General features: G+C 33.7%; 2 protein-coding genes across 2 annotated transcripts; one reads left to right on the top strand and one right to left on the bottom strand.

Annotated features, from left to right (window-relative positions):
- Positions 1 to 88: 88 nt before the first annotated feature.
- On the bottom strand, positions 89 to 3982 carry LOC149422924 (huntingtin-interacting protein K). Its single transcript, XM_089632379.1, has 3 exons — positions 3826 to 3982; positions 3553 to 3660; positions 89 to 856 (listed from the first exon to the last, which is right to left on the bottom strand). The coding sequence occupies exons 1-3, from the start codon at positions 3973 to 3975 to the stop codon at positions 761 to 763; spliced, it is 354 nt and encodes a 117-aa protein (XP_089488505.1). The 5' UTR covers positions 3976 to 3982; the 3' UTR covers positions 89 to 760.
- Positions 3983 to 10701: 6719 nt separating this feature from the next.
- On the top strand, positions 10702 to 20990 carry Mapmodulin (acidic leucine-rich nuclear phosphoprotein 32 mapmodulin). The gene is made up of 6 exons (XM_089632356.1): positions 10702 to 10859; positions 12070 to 12443; positions 12531 to 12619; positions 16437 to 16508; positions 18194 to 18316; positions 19051 to 20990. Exons 1-6 carry the CDS (start codon positions 10812 to 10814, stop codon positions 19113 to 19115), a joined length of 771 nt encoding a protein of 256 aa, XP_089488482.1. The 5' UTR covers positions 10702 to 10811; the 3' UTR covers positions 19116 to 20990.
- Positions 20991 to 21431: the final 441 nt, after the last annotated feature.

The following is a 21431-nucleotide window of genomic DNA, read 5'->3' as shown; positions in this document are numbered from 1 at the left end:
TTGAAACATTTCTGCAAAACAGTCTGCAACGCTATATAAAGGGATATTTATACTAATTATTTCTATTGGGTGAAATGAATATGAACAATAAGTATGACAAAAACATTTTATTCATATTTTTTATATGTACAAAGTGTCTAAAAGTAACAATCAATTTTCAGAAGTTCATAGATAATTTAAACTTATCTATAAAGTTCCGTTTGTTAAAGTTAATTATTTTGTACACAACACAATTCAATGCATAAATTCGAGATTTGTGGTAATAGAAACACGATTCCAGATACAATTGATATTGTGGTGATCAACAATTTTTATCGTCAGAAAGATTATCCAAGGAATTGCCATAAAATTTATAAACGAACATTAAAACCATGTTTATTCATAAATTTGTTACAATCTTTTGATATAAAAATAACAGTTAACTAAGGAAATAGCAGAACTTCAAATTCATAAATTGAACACCAAATCAATGGACATGAAATCAAAAGAAAATATGAATTTATAGGCCACCACTTTCATTTCTGCCGGCGGGTGAAGAGAACCACTAGAGTATATTCGATACTAAATAAAATAAAACCAAAATTTACATTAGATACTGTAGTTCCTGATTTCAGCATCAGAGAGTTAACCAGGTGGCGCTGTTTGTACGGTTGGCGAGGGCTTTCAATCAACCAAATGTTATTTGAAGGTAAAGAATCATTAAGCTATACAAGGGATTATTTGAAAACACAACTATATTGGAAGTGTCGAATGCTTATATTTAATCAGTTAAGGCGGTTAATGCGGCCACAACATCTCCTTGGTGTTCTCGGAGAGTTCGTTCGGCGTGCGTCCAGGAAACCTCCATTTCTCTGACCTAGAAAGTATAAAACAACAATAAATTACACAAATGAATTGGCTTTTAATCTCAGCCCTCTGGCATATTCCATCAGAAGTATTTCTACTTTGCAATAAAATCCAAATAAATGGAATATATCTGAATGTATCTGAAAACTAAAAACTGTTTTTGAAAGGTGATGAAATACAATGTAAAATTTTCTTTTAGAAATAAACATGTAATTTTTTAAATATTAAAATTTTTAATGCAAACATAAAATTTTAAAAATAACTGATAATGAAATAAAAGAAAAAAAACACACATTTATTTTACTAGACAAATAAATGTATTGTAAACATTAGTCAATTCACTTTTTTGTTATTTCATAGAAAAATTATTAATAAAAATTCACAGTTTCATAAATTTTTCTCAAATTGTGATCCAAAACTTTGGTTTCATAGAGGTGCAAATGTTAAATTTTTATGTGGTTAATTTCTAGTAGAGAATATAAAATGAGGTGTTTTCTCTTTCTAATAACGTTTATATCATATTTAGATGAGACTTTTGCTGTTCCCAAAAAGCGAATTGTTAATCAAAGTCCAGGGGGTTAATCGAAGGTAATAATTAGGATGTGAGAAGTATTCAATGAATGCTGTACGCCGTCTATCATAAGATTATCATCTCACTTTTTTCTGACACGGTTCAAATATTGAATAATAAATGGAGTTTGTCGCTAGCCCGACGAATAGGATGCTCGGCTAGCAGTCGGACACCTAAAAGTGGGTACCTGTTTTACTGCCTTTTTAACAAGAGTTATGCTTAGTGAATAAGGAGATTCTATCTGTTCACGATAGTAGGGAAACTATAGCTTTAAATTAACAGTGGGTACCTGTTTTACTCCCTTTTCAACAAGAGTTATGCATAGTGAATAAGGAGATTCTATCTGTTCACGATAGTAGGGAAACTATAGCTTTAAATTAACATTGGGTACCTGTTTTACTCCTTTTTCAACAAGAGTTATGCTTAGTGAATAAGGAGATTCAATCTGTTCACGGTAGTAGGGAAACTATAGATTTAAATTTGACCAGAAACCATAAAAGAAACACAATCGAAGGCATCTCTGGATTTTTAGACATTCTTCTCATCTTCTAGCACCGATAGAATCTATAAATATTGCTACTCAGTCAACAAACCCGCTTTATTGTATGATGTGTTCCTCGAAGATTCATATTATACAACTTGCGAATGTTTAGTGAATGCACTGTCTAACTTATTGTTAAGTTTTTCAGTAGATAGACTCACTAACACAAGGACTCAGGGAATAAATTCGGTTTAGGGGAGTCACTCGAATAACCGAAATTGAACTTGATTTAGACTAATTTAGGGCTGGGGAATCCGAATCTGTAAGAATTAGGTGGGGGTCGGCACTATTAACTGAGTTATAGGGTTTTGAAATTTCGTACACGATACATAGAAACCATGTTTTATTTATCAACTATGACTTAAGAAAATCAAATTAATAACTATTTTAATACTTTTGAAATTTCAGTAGTGCCATCCAAAAAATAAAAAGTGTTGCCATATAATAATATCAATGCATGGAAAATTCTGAAAATTAAATATCATTTGCCAGTTTTGTAGTTTATTATTTAAAATCTTGTAAATACTTAAATTATGTATATATATATAACCTAACCTAACTGTGATTTTCTATAACAAAAAAATGACCCTTTAATAACGCCCCCTCGCGTCCACTTTAGAGTTTTATCCCAGTTTTCAAGTAGTTTGTGGGCTACGCTAGGTTTTGTATAGACTGGTTTGTGATTTATTACTAATACCTTTTTTCCATGTTATTTCCTGTTACAAAAAATTGCCCCTTTAATAACGCCTGCTCGCGTCCCCTTTAGAGTTATATCCCAGTTTTCAAGTAGTTTGAGGGCTACGCTAGGTTTGTATAGACTGGTTTGTGATTTAATTCTAATACCTTTTTCCCATGTTCTTCTGCCTACTCGAACCCAAACTAAAAACCTAACCTATTTTGTAAAAAAATATTATTATATGGCAACACTTTTCTTTTTTTGGTTGGCACTACTGAAATTTCAAAAGTATTAAAATAGTTATTAATTTGATTTTCTTAAGTCATAGTTGATAAATAAAACATGGTTTCTATGTATCGCGTACGAAATTTCAAAACCCTATAACTCAGTTAATAGTGCCGACCCCCACCTAATTCTTACAGATTCGGATTCCCCAGCCCTAAATTAGTCTAAATCAAGTTCGATTTCGGTTATTCGAGTGACTCCCCTAAACCGAATTTTACCCGTACTCAGTCCCAGTATCCTGATTGCCAATGTTTGTAGGTAAATATTAGTAAAACATATGGATAAACTTGTCGAATTCCGCTGCACGCTTAATACGCAAAAAAGATAGATAAATAGCACGTGGTTTGAACTTAATTACTACAAGAAATAATTATTTATGTGGTGGGAGAAGGTAAAAGATGCATTAGTTCCATTTTTCTCAATCAAAGTTAAGTTTGAAGGTTAGGAAATAAGCACAGGTTATTAAAATAACCCAAACTAAACCTTAAAAACCTATTTTGTGCATGTTTACTTAAACCCACGATTTAAATAGTTTTCTCCATTAGATATTTAAGTTAAAACTCAGTGTTATTTTTTTAAAGAGCCTTTTAAAGTTTATCAAAAATATATAATACTTTTTCAATAAATACTTACAATAAGGTCGACATCATCTTTTGAAATAGTCACCCGCAATAATTCCTTTTCTCTTTCCATTTTTTCCACTGCTTCTTTGGCTCGCCGAGCTCGAATTAGAGACAAGGCCTGAAATAAATAAATAAAACAACTTAATTAGCGCCGCTTTAAATTCATTTGAAACAAAATTGTAGAAGTATTCATTACAAGCATTATATTATTATACTTTCAGCAATTTTTAACAATGAACCATGTGAGGTGAGGGAACGAAACTTTGAAATCGTATGTACTTACTCCCAGTATGTCCTGAGAGGATATTTCTTTTTCCTCCGCATAATCGGTTACTCTTTCTAAATCTGCTACTCCACTATCATGTTTGGCGACTTTCTTTTGGGTTTTATCTAAAACCTCTTCGCACTCTCCGTTAACCTCGTCATCAGCCATTTTTATTTACGAATTACTAAATTTATCTATGGAGAGCAATTGACAGCCGCCTGCGGTGTTGCTATAAATTTAAAACTAATATAAAACTTTTTTATTTGCTGATGATGCTAAGCTATACAAGCCAATAAAAAGTATCAATTTACAACATGATTTAAACAATATATTCACCTATTGCCAACAAAATCAACTTTTTCTAAGGACGGGTTGTTTCGGAGAATCTGAACAATTCATCAAATTTCAACGTTCATTTTCAAGTTCTGTGAAAGATTTTTTCAACTTCTGTTTTTATTTCAGTTTTGTCAAGCAACTAGCCTACAATGATATAAAAACAGAACTTGAATAAGTCTTTCACAGAACCCAAAAATGAACGTTGAAATTTGATGAATTGTTCAAATTTTCCCAAACAACCCGTCCTAAATGTTTCAAAATGTGATCACATTGTCTTTTCGAGAAATAAAAATAAAATATTCTTTAAACAACAACAACATTGCAACAGTCTCAGATATTCGTGATCTCGGAATAACCCTTACTACAGTATAACCTTCATATATTAAATCACAAATAAAGCTGCTAAAATGTTAGGCTTCATCATAGGAAACACAAAACTTTTTAATAGCATCGTTATCATTAAGCAACTCTACTTTGCCTATGTACGAAGTCATTTGGAGTTTGCATCAGTTGTTTGGTCTCCATTTTACAAAATCCGCATAAACAAAATCGAAGTAATTCAAAACAAATTCCTAAAATATCTTTGTTACAAGTCATTTGTAAGATTTAATAATTCTGCAGAGGCAGCTTCATACTTCAAAATTGATTCACTGAGTGTACGGAGGCATCATAAGGATGCACTATTCCTGTATAAAGTAGTTAACAATAATATTCAATGCCCAGAGTTGCTAAACAAGATTCCATTCAATGTACCTGCGCGTTCAACACGCTCTTGTGTCCTGTTCAGGGTTGATCAAAGTAAAACCAACTCTAAGCAGAATAGAATAGCCTGAACAGACTATGCAATAATTAAAATAAAGTATTATCCATGGTTGATATTTTCAGTTGCGAACTTACCAAATACAAGACGTCCATAAGAGAATATTTCCGTGATGGTTTGTGAATAATGTTTATGTCTCTATTGTTCATATCTCTATTATGATTTGATTTATATCTACAACCTCTTTCCATGGCTATAAATGTATGGTTTTATAAATTTTTCGTTTTATATAATCTTTTGTTTTGTATAATTTTTTTAATTCATATTCCTTTCTCACAAATTTAAATAACTTATTCCATATTATGCTGTTGTTATAACTATACATAAAAAGGAGTTTAAAATTATCACTATGCACGTAAAAGAAAAGGAGGAACGAGTAAAAGAAAGGAAGTTACGTAATTACAATTTTTTTTTAAATTTATTAAAAATAAGTTTATAAGGTTGAGTGTTAGTTTAAATCTACGCTTTATACTATTCTTAATTCTAATTCTTAAACATGTTTAAGTTATGTGTGTAATAAGTTTAGAAATAAGCAAAATGTATATTAAAATGTAAAAATGTATGTTTAGGGACTGATTGTTATGATCATAATTTACATTTAATTATAAAATTACACACCGTAAGTGCTTTTACATGCACATTATGGATATATTAAAGTACATTGGAGGGGACCCACCCTTTCCCAACGGCTGTGTGAGGAAACTGATTGTTTAACCTCCTTAGCCGCACACGTCAGGACTCTAATTTTTTTTTTTGTAAAAAGAAGCTACATTTATTTTAAAACAATTCTAGACCCTCCAATGTCCCTGCATGACACATTACTATTAAGTTCTGATTACTAATTGGTAAGTTAATTTAAAATGTTGATTCACTATTTTTAAAATAACTTCAAAGGGATGTTGCCTCGTTTCACTTGAAAATACTAAAAAAACACAAAGCGGTTGGAGACGGCATGTCGCGTCCAGCTGCCACAAAGGGCGCACTACGACTCAAAATCATGTGTTTTTGGTTTGAAAATTTGGTCGCCTAAAAATGTTTCAGATGCTTTAATTAAATACTGCGAGTAGAATACATCTTGGCCTTTGAAATAATAGAGTATTTTTTAGATAAGTCTTTTTATAAGCCCAGAAAAAAATAATGTAAAGGCCTATGAAAACTGCTTTAAAGTTCAAAATCTCCTACTTACGAACCCATTTTCGGTTATGATTTTATTGTATAATGTGGCAAATTAAGTTATTTATAAAATGATCGAAAAAAAAAAAATTATGTCTGAACTTCCACAAAATAAAATTGGCACTTTTTGGCCATGTTTTTTTCTTGCATAAATCAAAACAGGCGAATGGTGTTAAGCGGGAATTTAAACCTTATCGCCATTTATGTAAGGGTTGTTATTGATAGCGGCTCAATTTAAAATATTACACGACGTAGTGCATCGCCTGAATCCCGTGTGATGAAAATGTACTATTCTGAGTTAGTATTGTTCTGAATCTGTGATATGATGAGATATGACTTTGTTGAATAAATTTGTTCTGAAAATTCAGATGATGAATTCTCATGGAACCGACGACTGTACGGGATTGTATGGCGAACGATATCATGATATAGGCTACGCCCACATATCGTTACACACAAGGAATAAAAATAATATGTACATGAATATATTGTATTCGTCTTATGTAACGGCCTTATGCTATCTAATAATGACAAATAATATGCGTGGTTCCATTGGTCGGTAAGGAATCGGCATAAATATTAGCAGAAAAGTTCCACAATGGGCTGAGCTGCTGACCTTTTCCTTTCTTTACTACACTAGCACTCGTTTTATGCAAAACCTCCTAGACCAGGAGGTTTTGGTTTATGTTGCTCGTTTACCGACCCCTGGGACGACGGTTGTTTTGTTTATTTGTAAGAAAACAGTTATGGGTGAAGGGTAAAATAAATAAAAATGAAAATGTACGTTTGTTCAAAATATCTCCGAAAGTTCTTCGCCGATTGCTTTGAAATACGCTTTGTTTTTATACATATTATATAGGTGTCATCTGTGACAGGTAAAAACATGTTTTTTTTTAAACAGTGCAATCTGTTGGGCAAACATGCATTTTTGAAAAACAGCCCCATCTGTTGTACAAACATGCTTTTACCAACTAAAGCAACGCGTGCTATTGTTTATCTATCTGCATAGACAGACTGAGCGACAGCAACGCGTGGCAGTATACAGCTAGTGAAAAATAAACATTTAAATTTAAAACGACGAAATGATAACATTTAGAGGAAGGTAATATGTTTACAAATTATATCACACAGAGAGGGAAAAGAAACAAAACAAAAGTTAAGTAAGTAAATAAAATTTGGCTGCACGTCTCGCGTTGATACTAAGCTGTATATTATCCAGAGATGTGCAAAATGGGTACCCAAAACCATTTGAAATGCAAAATGGAAATGGGTCAAAACTTTTCCATTTGAAAATGCAAAATGCAAAATGGTTTTTAGAAAAGCATTTCAAATGCAAAATGCAAAATACCTATTTTCAAAATGCATTGAAAATGCAAAATGGTTTTTCGGGTCAAACAATTAAAATAATTATAGAATTTTTAAACAATTTTTTCATTTAATAATGGACATCAGTGATATTACATGAACAAACATATTACATGTTATTAAATCCAAAAACACCACGACTACAGATTATGAAACCACAAAAAATTGCGCGGGACTGATGTTGCCAACGTAAAAACATAGAAACTGCTATCTAACATTTAATATTACAGCGTCATGGCCCCATGTTCAGTATTTAAATCAGTATTTTTTGTAATGGTATCACTAAATTGCCAGGGCTCCTACCAGGGAGCAACTTGACAAATGTAAATTATCTCTCATAGCGAGGTTGAGGACTGACTGATATTTGGGGCTTATGAAAAAAAAGATGAGTGGAGAAAGTAGGAAGAATATTGCAAAAATACATTTAAAATTTAAAATGCATTGAGGAAAGCATTTAAAATGCAAAATGCAAAATGGAAAATACCTATTTTGCATTTTGCATTTCCATTTGAAATGGATTTATTTGAAATAAAGCACATCTCTGATATTATCGATAGTCTTATCAACGATTGCGAACTTTTTTCAGGTACCGATATAATTCATTGTTATTTATGGTTTACTCTCTCGCTGCAGCAGCTGGTCCAGTTTCTTCACCACCTAGGATTCTTGCCGCAGAGTCTCCATCTTCTATCTTCGTCAAACGTCACAGCGGTGCTGCCAAGGTCTGTTATCTATGTGAGGATATTGTGTCAGCGCTTTATTAGCAGCAGACACATACCTGGACGGATGATGAACCTTAATAATAATAATAATAATAAAAGATACAAATCAAATTGATGATTTGTGTAGAAAATGTTTGGCTTTTCCGGAAACTATAGAACATATTATATCGGGATATTCTATATTAGCACCGTCCGAGTATACATTTAGGGACAATCAAGTTTTAAAAATAATTCACCAAAATTTGGTAATTAAACATAACTTGATTGACTGCCGTAATATAGTACCATATTATGAATACGAACCAAATTCATTTTTAGAAAACGAATTTTATAAAATATATTATGATAAAACTATACTAACAGACCGAGCGATAAGTCATAATAGACCCGATATAGTTTTACATGACAAAATTAAAAAAATAACTTATATCATTGATGTCGCTATTCCAAATTCCTGTAATATTCAAAAATCTGTTAGTGAAAAAATAAGAAAATACACAGATTTAGGAAATGAAAAAAAAAGAATTTGTCATTCTCAGACTATAAAAATATTATACCATTCGTTATTTCGGCTACTGGCATTATACCTAGCTCTCTCATTAAAAAATTAGGCGTATTAGATCTATCAAAAAATTTATATATAAAGATGCAAAAGTCGGTCATTTTGAATACATGTAGGATAACAAAAGATTTTTTAAATATTTATGTTGAGGGATCAGTAGGATTTATAGGCCCTGTTAGAAGTTCTACCGAGCCGAACCCTCTGATATGAAAATATCTGGAGTCGGTGAATTATTTTCCCATTTGATCTCTGGTGAGTTGACGTGTTGTTTTTGTATTGTTTTGTATTTATTTTGCTTATATAATGCACTTACATAATGTTGATTGACTAGATAATCATTTGTGGAAAAGTGTGTGGAAGGGTTTAGTTTTCCCTATGGGGAAGATTTAACCCGGACAACAAAATCGGAAGCATAAAAAATACTTGGATGACTTGTATAGCGCCGTTTTTGTGCAAAAACACCTCAAGGGCGCTGTACAAACTTAAAATACATTTCTACAGTAAATCTATGTTATTACTTAAAACCCTTTAATTATTAGGAGACCAAATTTGTCCCCAAACATCATACGAATTTGGGTTCCTGATATTTGACTATTTATGGAGAAAATATACAGTACAATACTTACCTGGTAGGTCACTTGAGATTAACACTTAATTAACATTATCTAATTGATTATTGGCGAAATTTAGATACAGGATTTAGGACTTAATTGAATATAACTGGACTTTCTCTTAGGATTGGTATACCTATTCAATTTAAGGGTACGACAGCTTAACCTTGTGCTGGTTCTGTTGGTGGACGCGGTAGACTTTGCTGCAGAGTCTCCATTTTATATCTTTGTTGAACGTCACAGCGGTGCTGCCAAGGTCTGGTATCTCTGGTCTGGACTCTCTCGCTGCAGCAGCTGGTCCAGTTTCTTCACCACCTAAGATTCTTGCTGCAGAGTCTCTATCTTCTATCTTCATGTCACCTGTTCCTGTTCTTCATTTTACTTAACTTAACTTCACTTTATTTTTGTAATATTGATATTTTTTGTAATACCTGCATCAACTGTAAAGCGCCCCTGAGGTGATATATCACAAAAGCGGCGCTATACAAATTGTCCAGTATTATTATTATTACGCCCTTGGGGATTTTATAATAAGTCTTACATTAGCATATTAAAATTTTCATAAAAAAATGATGAAAACAATATATATTGGCACTATAGTAAAGCAAACAACAGAATATTACAAAAATAAGATCGGAACAAAATCAATCAACGAAACACTCGTAGTAGGCCAAAGGGGGGTCGCGATCGTAATTATTCCGGTAGTCCCAATTGTTTTTATATGTTTTCTAGACTGGTGTAAAATCCAAGTTTTCAACATTGGCGCACCTGTGCTAACGCCGCTATTTTGAAAAGAATAGCTGAAATCGCGCCAAAATCTAGTTTTCCCCAAATATCTCTTTTCCAATTCAAATGTCGGCTAAAACAGCTTTTCAAATTTAGTAGAACACAAGGTCGAAAACTTGGATTTTACATCAAGGGACCAGTCTAAAATAATTACGATCGCAGATTGCTAATTGCACTAGCCTATAGGTACAACAAATAAAAATAACAGAAAAAATATAGTTACCTGCCTACGGTAAATAGAAAAATCAACATTATAATTTTACTAGGTCCATGATTTTAGAACACTGCGGTCCCAACACCCATTCCAAACATGGCATATTATTTGAATCCAATAAAATCTTCTAAAAATAAACCTATTACTTAAAAAATATCCGTAATTAATTATATTACAGGGACATAAAAATAATAAATGTAAAGGAAGAAGTTTGAATTTAGCGCGCTTCGCCGCTTGTGAAGCGAAGTGAACCCCTTTTCCGATAGAGCGCGTTGAGCGAGCAAAGAAACGAGCAATCCAAGCAGTCATTTCATTTCTGTTTTGAAAGCCAAGCTGCCAGTTGTTTCTGCGTAGGTGATTCGTGATTTCGTTGTGTGAAGTGTGGAGTCAAATAGAGTGATCTGATTATTTAGTGATGGAGAAAAGGATAGAGCTCGAAAGACGGGGCAAAAGCCCATCTCAAGTTAGTATTACAATATGTCGTGTATTTTAACTAGAATGAGAACATTGTTTTGTCAATACAGGTTCCGTGCATATAGTATAATCGAACCGTCAATGGTGGTTGATGCATAAGGTTACCTAATGAGCGTGTGTTATTTGATTTATGCATAATATCTTAACACATTTCGATCAATGTTAATTATCTACATTTTTGGTAATTCAATTTTCCCGTCATCGCCTTCTGTCGACGTTATTCATTCATACTATGTGTTTGAATTTTAATGGATATCGTCTTGTTGGCGTTATTTGTATTTAAACCGAATAATTCATTAATTTTTCTAACTGTCTGAACATTTTCTTTTAGAAAGTAGTGTGTGTAGACTGTTTGCATTCTTATATTTTAATCATTGCAGAAATAATTTATTTTCATATCTGCAAGTGTCACGTCGGTCTTATGCCGAAAATGTTTATCCTTTTTGACATGTGGGGCCTTAAAAAATATGCCGAATTGCGCATAATAGTTTTTCTTGAAGATGCTTTCTTACCTTTACAAAAGGCTGAAACATATTTCTATATGGTTAAAGCAGTGTGGGTGCTTTTAATTACCGAAATAAACTCCACAAAAGACGGAAATGTGTTTTTGGGTTCATTTTAGATCGTTTTCGCGCCTTTGAGATGGGTGAGTTTAGAAAAGTTTGCAATTCTTTAATTTACCTTCAAAGTATGTTTTGTCTGTTTGATAAGTCAAATTAAGTATTTAACGCAATATAAATATAATTGGAAGATGTTTTATCAGAGTCTTCTACAAAAACGTTGAGAATTATTTTGACAATGCTTGTTTGGGTTTGCCGACACGACGGCCATTTTTTTATACTGCGACGCAAGTGCGTCACAAATAAGTTTTCGTATTTTTTCTATACCTCTGCGCATGTCACTTCATTTTCTAGATTTTGATATCACACTTTAAATCTTTGTGCATACTAAAGTTTTCTTCCACGCAATTTGAGCAAAATTTTATTTGATAGTTTTGCAAAAGTAGGGCGGCATTTCTGTGTTGTCAACTTACGTTTCAATAACGGCCACTCAACCGGCTGGCGCTAGTAGTAGTTTCTCTCAAATGTGTGTCACCGCCGAAGTCAAAACGTATCGATATTCATGAAATCTTCGGCGCTACTTAAAATAATAACAATAAAAGTCATTTATGCATGTATTTATAATTATTTTATTTTCAGGTGAAGGATCTGAACCTCGATAACTGCAGAAGTACCAGTATCGTAGGTTTAGATGAGTATGTGAACCTGGAATCGCTGAGCCTCATTAATGTGGGGTTGACATCATTGAAATTCTTTCCCAAGTTGGCTCATTTGAAGAGGTTGGAGTTATCAGACAACCGAATCTCTAACGGATTGTTCTTTCTGGCAACCAGCCCCAAGCTGCAATACCTGAATCTCTCCGGCAACAAAATAAGCAACCTGGATACATTAGGACCGCTGAAGGAATTTAATAAATTGAAAAATTTGGACCTCTTCAACAATGAAGTCACCTCCATTGAATCATACAGAACTGAAGTCTTCAATCTCATACCTTCTCTCAAATACTTGGATGGGTATGTACCATAATTAATATTCAACTTTACAATAAACATTTGTCAATTGATTTTGAATATTATACTTAATTGTCTTTGCTTTATTAGGTATGATCAAGAAGACCACGAGGCTGAAGATTCAGATGGCGAGGAAGAAGAAGTCAATGGCAACGATGAAAGCAGTGATGAGGATGCAGGTATGTAACACGAGACTTCTTTATATTCACATCCTCGGCCATTTCACACTTTTTAATCCATGTCTAGCTATTAACTAAGAGCTTATGGGGAATATTTCAATAAAAGGAACAAGTGCCAATGAAGATTTACGTGGTATCAACCAAGATCTTATGAAGATATTTCTGGTGTTAAGAAAAGAGAGCTTATAAAGATGATACTCTCAGTGTTAAGAGTAAAAGCTTATGAAGAATAATGCTATTTGGATGATTTGTACGGTGCCGCTTTTACGAAAACTCACCTCAAGGGGGCTGTACAAATATATAATATATTTCTACAATGCTCCGTCTATAGACTAGACAAACTATTATAAACTTATGGCTAACAGATTGCATCCACCGGTTTGTCCATCACTAACACAGAACTATGTACAATGCACATGACCAATAAATGTGATGCTGCGGTAGAATGTACGTACGTTATTATTTATTTATATTCTGTACACGCAGATAATATACAGGACCATGCATACCTGGGAGGTCACTTGAGATAAACACTGTTTATTGTCTATAAGAAAAATTTAGATACGGTTTGCAAGCAGAGAACATAATTGGGAACACATGTAATTGGAAATGCCTTATTATTCCGTTATTTATTTTAGTAATATATATTTGAGTCGTGTAATTTCTATACCCGCTATATCAACTTTCATTGATTTGGAGAAAACCGCAAAAAACTGTCACATCTCTAGCGTACATAAGTAAATGCATTAAAAATTTTTATATAATAAATTAGAGTAATAAAATTTCGAAAAGCATTTATTTTTCTATATATGTCTAGCAATAATTAAGTAATTTCGATAAATAAAATGGATATAGCGGATTTTGATACTCACTTCGTGATTTTGAAAGTCAACTGAGGCGACATGGCGGGTTTAGAAACTCACGCGTAGATCATTTTGACACACGAGCGTGGCGTCAGAGCGGCGGCCATATTGTATTTTGGCAAAATAACTGCTTGTGATTCGTTGAATCCGATATAGCGGGTTTTGATAGTGACTTTCTGTATGATATAGCGGATTTGGTTTCTCACTCGCAGTTTTAACATGGTTTTTGGTCATGATAAGGAGGGTTTTGAAACTCAATTTTAGGCTCCTCTTGTTGCTCGCAAAAATGTGAACAAGATGTCATACTCAGATCATTTTGTCAAAAAATCGGATATAGCGGGTATAGAAATTATAGGATTCATTTATCTTTTACAATTATGGTTTACCAGCAACATTTTCTACTTACTGTAGTGGTAGTAGGAGATTATCAAATATTGTTAAGTTATACGTAATCCGGGAATGTTTGTCTTTCTTTTAAAATAATAAAAAACAAATTTTTGTAAGAAGAATATTTATTCTTTAATGAGCGTGTTTAGGAGAGGAAAAGCAAATTATGTGTTGGGCGGTACAACAGTAGAAGGATTTTATTAAAGCCCAGCTACACTACTCGCGAAGTTGATCGAAGTTGACCGAATACGATATTGTGGGCACGAACTTCACTTCGCTTCGGGCAACTTCGCTTCGCTTCGCCCGACTTCCGATTGTTGTCGGTAAATGCGCCCGAGTCAAAGGACTCGAAGCGTTACTCGCGAAGTTGCACGAGTGTGTGGGCACGCACTTCGAACTTCGGCTAACTTTGTCGAGGACTTCGTCGAAGCGAGTAGTGTAGCTGACACTTTAGAATTTATCTTCCTGCATGTGATTTGTCCCTCAGTATGAGACAGATGGAGGTGCCGGCTTCGAATAATATAAATCCCATAAGAAAAGAGTGATTAGGATATATTATTAGGATAATGACAAACAATACAAGAATGCTATTCAGGTAGGTATACTTAATTTAAGGATATGCAGAGCCTAAAAAGGTAAGTTTTTAGTTTAGACCTGAATTCTGTCGGGCTTGTTATGCATCTTAAATCCAAAGGGAGTTTATTCCAAGCCTAAGGCCCAAATATTCGGAAGGCGCAATTTCCAAAATTAGTATTTGGCTTGTGCAGAGGTTCTGTAAATCTGCACATCATCAGCTATAAGTTGCTATTATAAGAGGCCGTTCCATGGATGGATTTAAAGACCATCCAACACAATTTCTACTGGATCCTTTCAGGGCACCTTTGAAGGTTACAAAGGTGTTCTGAAATGTGCAAATATGAGACCCCGGTTATGAGCCGTGCCGCTGCATTAAACACGGATTGAAGTTTGTCAATTTGATACTTTAAAAGGCTGGTATAAATGCCGTTGCAGTAATCGAGATGTGAGATTACGTAGGAGTTGATTAGTAGTTTTGTTGCCTCTGTAGGAAGACCGACTTGTCTTAGGTGAAAAGATCCAGTGCCTACAGTCCTATTTATTTGTCTTTTAAGCGACAAGTCCAAATCTAGATTGACAACGAGAAGTGTGACTGTTGTTGTTGGAATGATGTCGCTGCCGGAAATAGAAATGCGGGAATAGTGAATCTAATGAATTTAATGGTTAAGACCAAGAGCTTCTCGACATAGTCCAGGTATTAAGAAGTTAAGAAGAAGATTCTCTGTATTAAGACCAGGCTTTTGCAGGCCTGGACATTGACCTTATGAACTTGACCATCCGAGAGGAGTTGATGGAAGACAGAGACAAGAAGCATGAGACGCCTCTGCCTGTCCTCCTGTACACAATATTTGGACTCCTAGTCCATTTGGGCTGCCGGCGTAAGCATAATGTTGAGTTTGGCCTTATGTTATTACCGTTACTTCATGTGATTATTAAGACACACGCATTGTTTACTCTGGTTTTCTGCTGAGTTATGCTTTATTGTTTATTGGCTGTCTTGTAGTTTGTGTACAATGCATATTATCTAATGTTTCAGAAAGAGTTGTGCTGCAATTTAAAACAATGTTCATTTATGTCCAAACCAAACTCATTTTTATGTGTATGTATATAATATAGTGATTATTTGAATTTTCATTCATTATTTTCATTAGCACGATGGTTCTAGATTCTTTTTTCTTAATCCTTTTCTCAATATATTTTATACTTAAAAAGTATAAAAATTAATATATTACTTTGTGAAAAATTGACAATTATTTTATTTACATAAAAAAATCTCAATATTCCTTTGAAACAATAATTAATAATTATTTCAAAAGATCTTTGAACGTATGTAAAATAAATAGGTAATCACTATCCTTGTTTTATATAATAAAAGTTTTCAACTTTTATTATATAAAACAAGGATAGTGATTAATAGGTAATTTAATTTAATAGGTAATCACTATCTAATAGGTATCACTATCACTATCTAATTTAATAGGTAATCACTATCCTTGTTTTATATAATAATGTTATGTTCTAAATAAGATCTGTATTATTATTATATTGTATAATACTCTGAGGTGTGAAAACGAATGGCGCTATGAAAAATACACAAATTATTTTTATTACTAGCGTAGACCCGTGAAAAATCACGTGATATTATAATAAATTGTATAATTTGAGAAGATAAAATTATTTATATAGTATTTGCCTCAGCATTATTGCCTATCAAAAAAGTATTTAAGAAATTTACCTTTTGAATAACATCTTTAGTAAATTACAAAAATCATCAGTGATTCAGATTTTGATATCTCAAGAATGTTAACAAAAGAAATACAGATTTCAAATATAGAATTATTACTAAAATAAAAATAATTTTGATGTTTACCTACTTTATCGCATGGTACTCAAAATCCGTTACAGAATACTCTGAAATATTTGACATCACAGACAATCGAAATTAATGTTTGATAATTTTGTAGTAATTAAATAATTGTCCTATCTTTCAGGATCTGGAGACTTCGATGAGGAGGATGATGATGAGGAACTGTCCCTGAGTGCCGTGTACAATGACAACTTAGGTACTATATCTGTATATAGATAAAGACCCTCCACAAAGCATCCCCAAAGATGACTTCCTGTATGGAGTTAATGTAAAATAAAATAATGTAACAATTAAGCTATTTAATGCTACGTATACATATGCGAGCCGAACTGAACCTCAACTTATGGGAAAGGGATGAAGCAACCGCAAATGGCGTGAGACGCCGCTTGCAGTTGCTTCGTTCCTTTCTCGTAATTCATGGCTCGGTTCGCGTTTAAGTTTGCAAATGTATAATATGTACCATAAGATGACACCCGAACAATGCTGTAAGAAACATTTTAGTGATTTTACAGGAACTGAGAAAAGCAGTTAATTTTATGTAATTTTTCTACTGTACTGTGTATTTTAACCTGCTATGCTACATCATTTGCTAGAATCTCGGACGACTGACGTGTCACGTGACTAAGACGTAATGTGGCATTCAACAATGTTGCATACAACAATGTGGCATACAACAATGTTGCATACAACAATGTGGCATACAACAATGTTGCATACAACAATGTTGCATACAACAATGTTGCATACAACAATGTTGCATACAACAATGTTGCATACAACAATGTTGCATATGACAATGTAGCGTATTCAACTCAAAACGGTGACGTCTTCAATTGCTGACCTCTAGTCCACCCTATCGTTGAGTTTAGCAACCACCTCTGTTCTGGAGTCGCTAGATCCCTCAATCAATGAAACACAAATGTTGGAATTCGCAGGCAAGAATTCTGTTTGTTTTATTGGCTGGAATGTTCCTACTTCAATAAACACAAATGTGTAAAACATATATGCAATTTTTTAATGCGTGTCTGAAATGCAGCTGTTGCAAATATGAATTAGTGAGACCTTTTAAAAAATGTTCTTCATTTGGTCGCCAGCAAACATTGCTATTGATAACTTCTTGTTTTTTTATTAAAATTGTCACTATTTCTGTGGTTTGCATTCTGTAAACATCATATTTTGTATGTATGTAAACACCAGTGCTTTCATCTCTTGCATATTTTTTTATTTTAAATATTGATAACATACGACTGGTTAGTGACCGAGTTGAAAAAATGCTTAGCTTTACTATCCGGGCTTTGTAAGTTCAATTCGTCTGCTGATTAAGTTCTCCATCATGACACAAGCAACATTTCCACTTAACCTAGATATGACGGTAGTAGAAGATTGTCAGGTTATTTGTAATCTTTAAAAAGGAATAAAAACAACCTGTAAAAACCTACTTAAATTAATTTAAAACTTAATTTTTTATTTTTATTTGACTGACGATTGAACAGTAATGAATGAATGCAATTCTTGGAAGCGGAAATTAACTCACTCCCTGACATCCAATCGAGCTGAAACTCGTCAGAGAGACTCGTCAACGACAATGGCGATGCATTATACGTATAAATATTTCTCTGAAATCTGATAACATTACAGCAGTTAGTATACAAAATAAATGTCAGTCCTACCCGATCAGCATTTGGTGAGGTTGGTAGAGATGTTGGTAGAGATGTTGACTTCAGTTCCTGGGAAGGAAGGTTCAATCCTCGGTCAAACAAAAAAAACATTTATTTAGTTTGAAAAGTTATTTTAGTAAAAACTTCAATGTTTTGCCGTGAAACCGGCTATTGCTGCTTTAACCATTTTTCCTTGCTGATCTTTTTTGTATGTTGATTGCAGACGAGGAAAGTTCAGATGACCAGTTCGAGGCCAACTATGGGGAAGAAGAGGATGAAGAGGATGGGTCTGACGAGGGAGAGGAAGCCGACGTCACCGAAGATGGGAATCCACCAGCTGAACCAGGTGCGTTATTTCTTTATTTTTAAGTCGCACTCTGGCCAACTTACAAACAACTGTTCGTAATTAGAGCAAACCATAGATACGTAATAGAAACATCTAGGATATGAAATTGTGTGCATAACTCGTGTTGCCAACATCATTCACCTATTCTTGATTTACGCACAGCGATACCCCAACTTTCTTTCCACCTAAATCTAATGCATCATTTTCACTGTCAACGACTTCAGAGACTATTGTAAATAGAGAAAAAGTCTACTTGTTGAAAAAAATTTAGGCCTCTTGTGGGAGACCTTGATGTTTTTTAACTGTGTCAATTTTTTATCAACTTGAAATTTTGAATTTTCAAAAAAAGCCTTTTACTCAGCCTAATTTACATGTTATTTGTTGGAGGCGGTTGTCTGGAGTTGTCTTGATTGCACCCGCAGATGATGTTTCATACAGAATAGATAGTTCCCATTTCACTACCTTCAGCCTCAAAACATACCTCAATTGAGGAAGCTGGGTGCAATAACAGCATATGATGAAAATTGCACTTGAGTAAAATGCATTTTGAAATGCGTAGTGTTCACTTAGTTTAGCACGTAGCTCCGTCTGTATAACCTACATAGGTCATATTTACACAGCAGATAAATAAGATGTCGTAGTCCGACTGGCTCCAGAAGGTTGGGAGCAGTTTGGGACTCTGGTGTGGTGTAAAAATGATGATGACATGTGATAATGGTATCTGTCTGTTGCAGAAGAGAGCACCCGCGGCAAGAAGCGGAAACACGAGGAGGAAAGTGAACCCGACGCAAACAATTGAGTGACCCATGTGTATTGTAAAGTTAAGTGTATAAATCATGGTTCTGCCGGTCCCCAATGGCTAGTGAAGTGTACAGTCCGCTGCAACTAAATGGAACACTCAACTGGCGACCAAATGAATGTCGGACTCTTGCGGGATGCGTTATAATATATGTTATATATTTTTTTACCATGTTGACTGCCTGGGTATTATTTTATATGTATTTGGGTAAACTTGAAAGTGCCAGGTTTTGTTAAATTTATTTGAATTTATCGTCATATTATATATTATAAGTACACAACTCAACGTTCTCTTTTCTATTCGTATACAATTGGTTCCGAGATTCAGTTAGCACTTTTGGAATAGGATTCTAAATTCATAAAATATGTTCAAAATTCATTGTAATGTGATCGCCATGGTGATCCTAAAGATAGCCTTTAAATTTAAGTATTGGAATGTAGCTGTAAAATATAGCTATTTTCATTGAGATTATATCATCCAATTGTTTTCCAAATTAGTTATATCTCAGATTAGTGGGATGAATTGGTTTAAAGAGTTATGTTCCTCTTGCGAATTTTAACAGAATTAATTGACAGATGTGCGCTTTTTAACACTGGAAGATTTTACCAAAGTCGAGGCTCTTATTTCCTCGAATATACATACAGTCGTAACAACTTGTTAATGTTAGATTTAATGCTAAATATTAATGGGAATGTTGAAGTAATTGTATGGATAGAGTATTGTTTAATGCAGGACAGAGAATGTTGTCTGTTGCTCTCTGCTCACCCACGCTAATAGGTGGGGACTCACGCCCACACCACCGGCTAACAAACACACACACCTCGGACACAGACCTATCTATCTACCTGCCTTGCCAAGGGTCTTCACTACTTGTCAATTGTATTGTTAATTATTGGTCTTTGTTTTGTTCATCTATCTTGCGCACGCACAAATCCCGCTTACTCTCCTGCCTCTAGGTCCAACAATCTAATACTGTTTCCATCTCCTCCAAGGATCTTAACGTTGAACATAGGCATTCCAAGCATATTATATTACGTACAATCCCGTGTACCAAAGAGATTTAAGGCCTTGAATGCATTCCCGTACAACGTGCTGATTCCGGATTTATTTGCTTACAGTTCTCGTGTAACAGGCTCACACAATCACAACCAATAAAAAGTTTTATATAATATAGAATTCAAAAACGAAGAATTCTTTTTGTTGAGCTGTAGCTTTTCACTGTGTTTTGTCCAATTTGAATACGTGAGCTGAAAAAATGGAAAAAGGTAGTTTTGCACGAGAATACATTTGAAGACTTACCTCTTAATATTATTGTCTCATCATTTTATTAAATTAAGGTATGTATATTTCTAAGAGTACAACATTAAAATTAATGTTTATGTTTTCCTAAAACATTTTTATGATTTCTTTTAATTATTGGTAATTAGATTGGATATGAAAGTATAATAATGCAACAGCGTGTAAATGAAGTTATAAAATAATTGACCAAATAGACAATATACGGAGTACGGTGTATCGCGTATCTAGTGTAGCGCGGTCCCATCATTCACTTTGTGCGTGCCTTAGATACATGGATGAAAGCAACGTTTTCACTTATTGTTTTTATATTCTGCTGTGCCCGTAGTTTTTCAGCTTCATGTTTTATAAGCTGGAGCAAGTAAACACTATTTTATTTATGAAAAGGTGTATTTTTCCTACACTTATCACTACAGTTATCTTGGTGAACTGCAATGATAAAATGTAATTTCTAGCGTATACCTATACCTCCCTAGTTTGGTATTTTTGGTCACATTATTTTAAGCTTTTGATAATGTATGACTGAGTGAGGTTTTATTGACATTATTAAACTCCTTTTTATGAAATCTTAAACAATGTGAGTCGTTTATTTGTCCCTCTGTACACCTAACTGTACACCTCTATACACAAATCTAACATAGGTGCATTATGTCCCCCGCTGTTTCAGTCTCAAACGGGATGCCAAACTGCAGAGAAGCAAGCAAAATATTCAAAGGACCCTTTTGCTAAAGGGAATTTTTAAAAACATTAAAAAGGATAAGAAAAAAGATTACAATAATCATAGACATATGAAAATTCATTTTTAGAAAACGAATTTTATAAAATATATTATGATAAAACTATACTAACAGACCGAGCGATTAGTCATAATAGACCAGATATAGTTTTACATGACAAAATTAAAAAAATAACTTATATCATTGATGTCGCTATTCCAAATTCCTGTAATATTCAAAAATCTGTTAGTGAAAAAATAAGAAAATACACAGATTTAGGAAATGAAATAAAAAGAATTTGGCA

The sequence above is a fragment of the Hesperophylax consimilis genome, chromosome 6 (genome assembly GCF_061612785.1).
Source record: "Hesperophylax consimilis isolate HC1 chromosome 6, BYU_Hcon_1.0, whole genome shotgun sequence".
In the NCBI taxonomy this organism is placed as follows: domain Eukaryota; kingdom Metazoa; phylum Arthropoda; class Insecta; order Trichoptera; family Limnephilidae; genus Hesperophylax; species Hesperophylax consimilis.
Note: the sequence above shows the minus strand (reverse complement) of the source record. Positions and strands in the feature narration are given on the sequence as shown.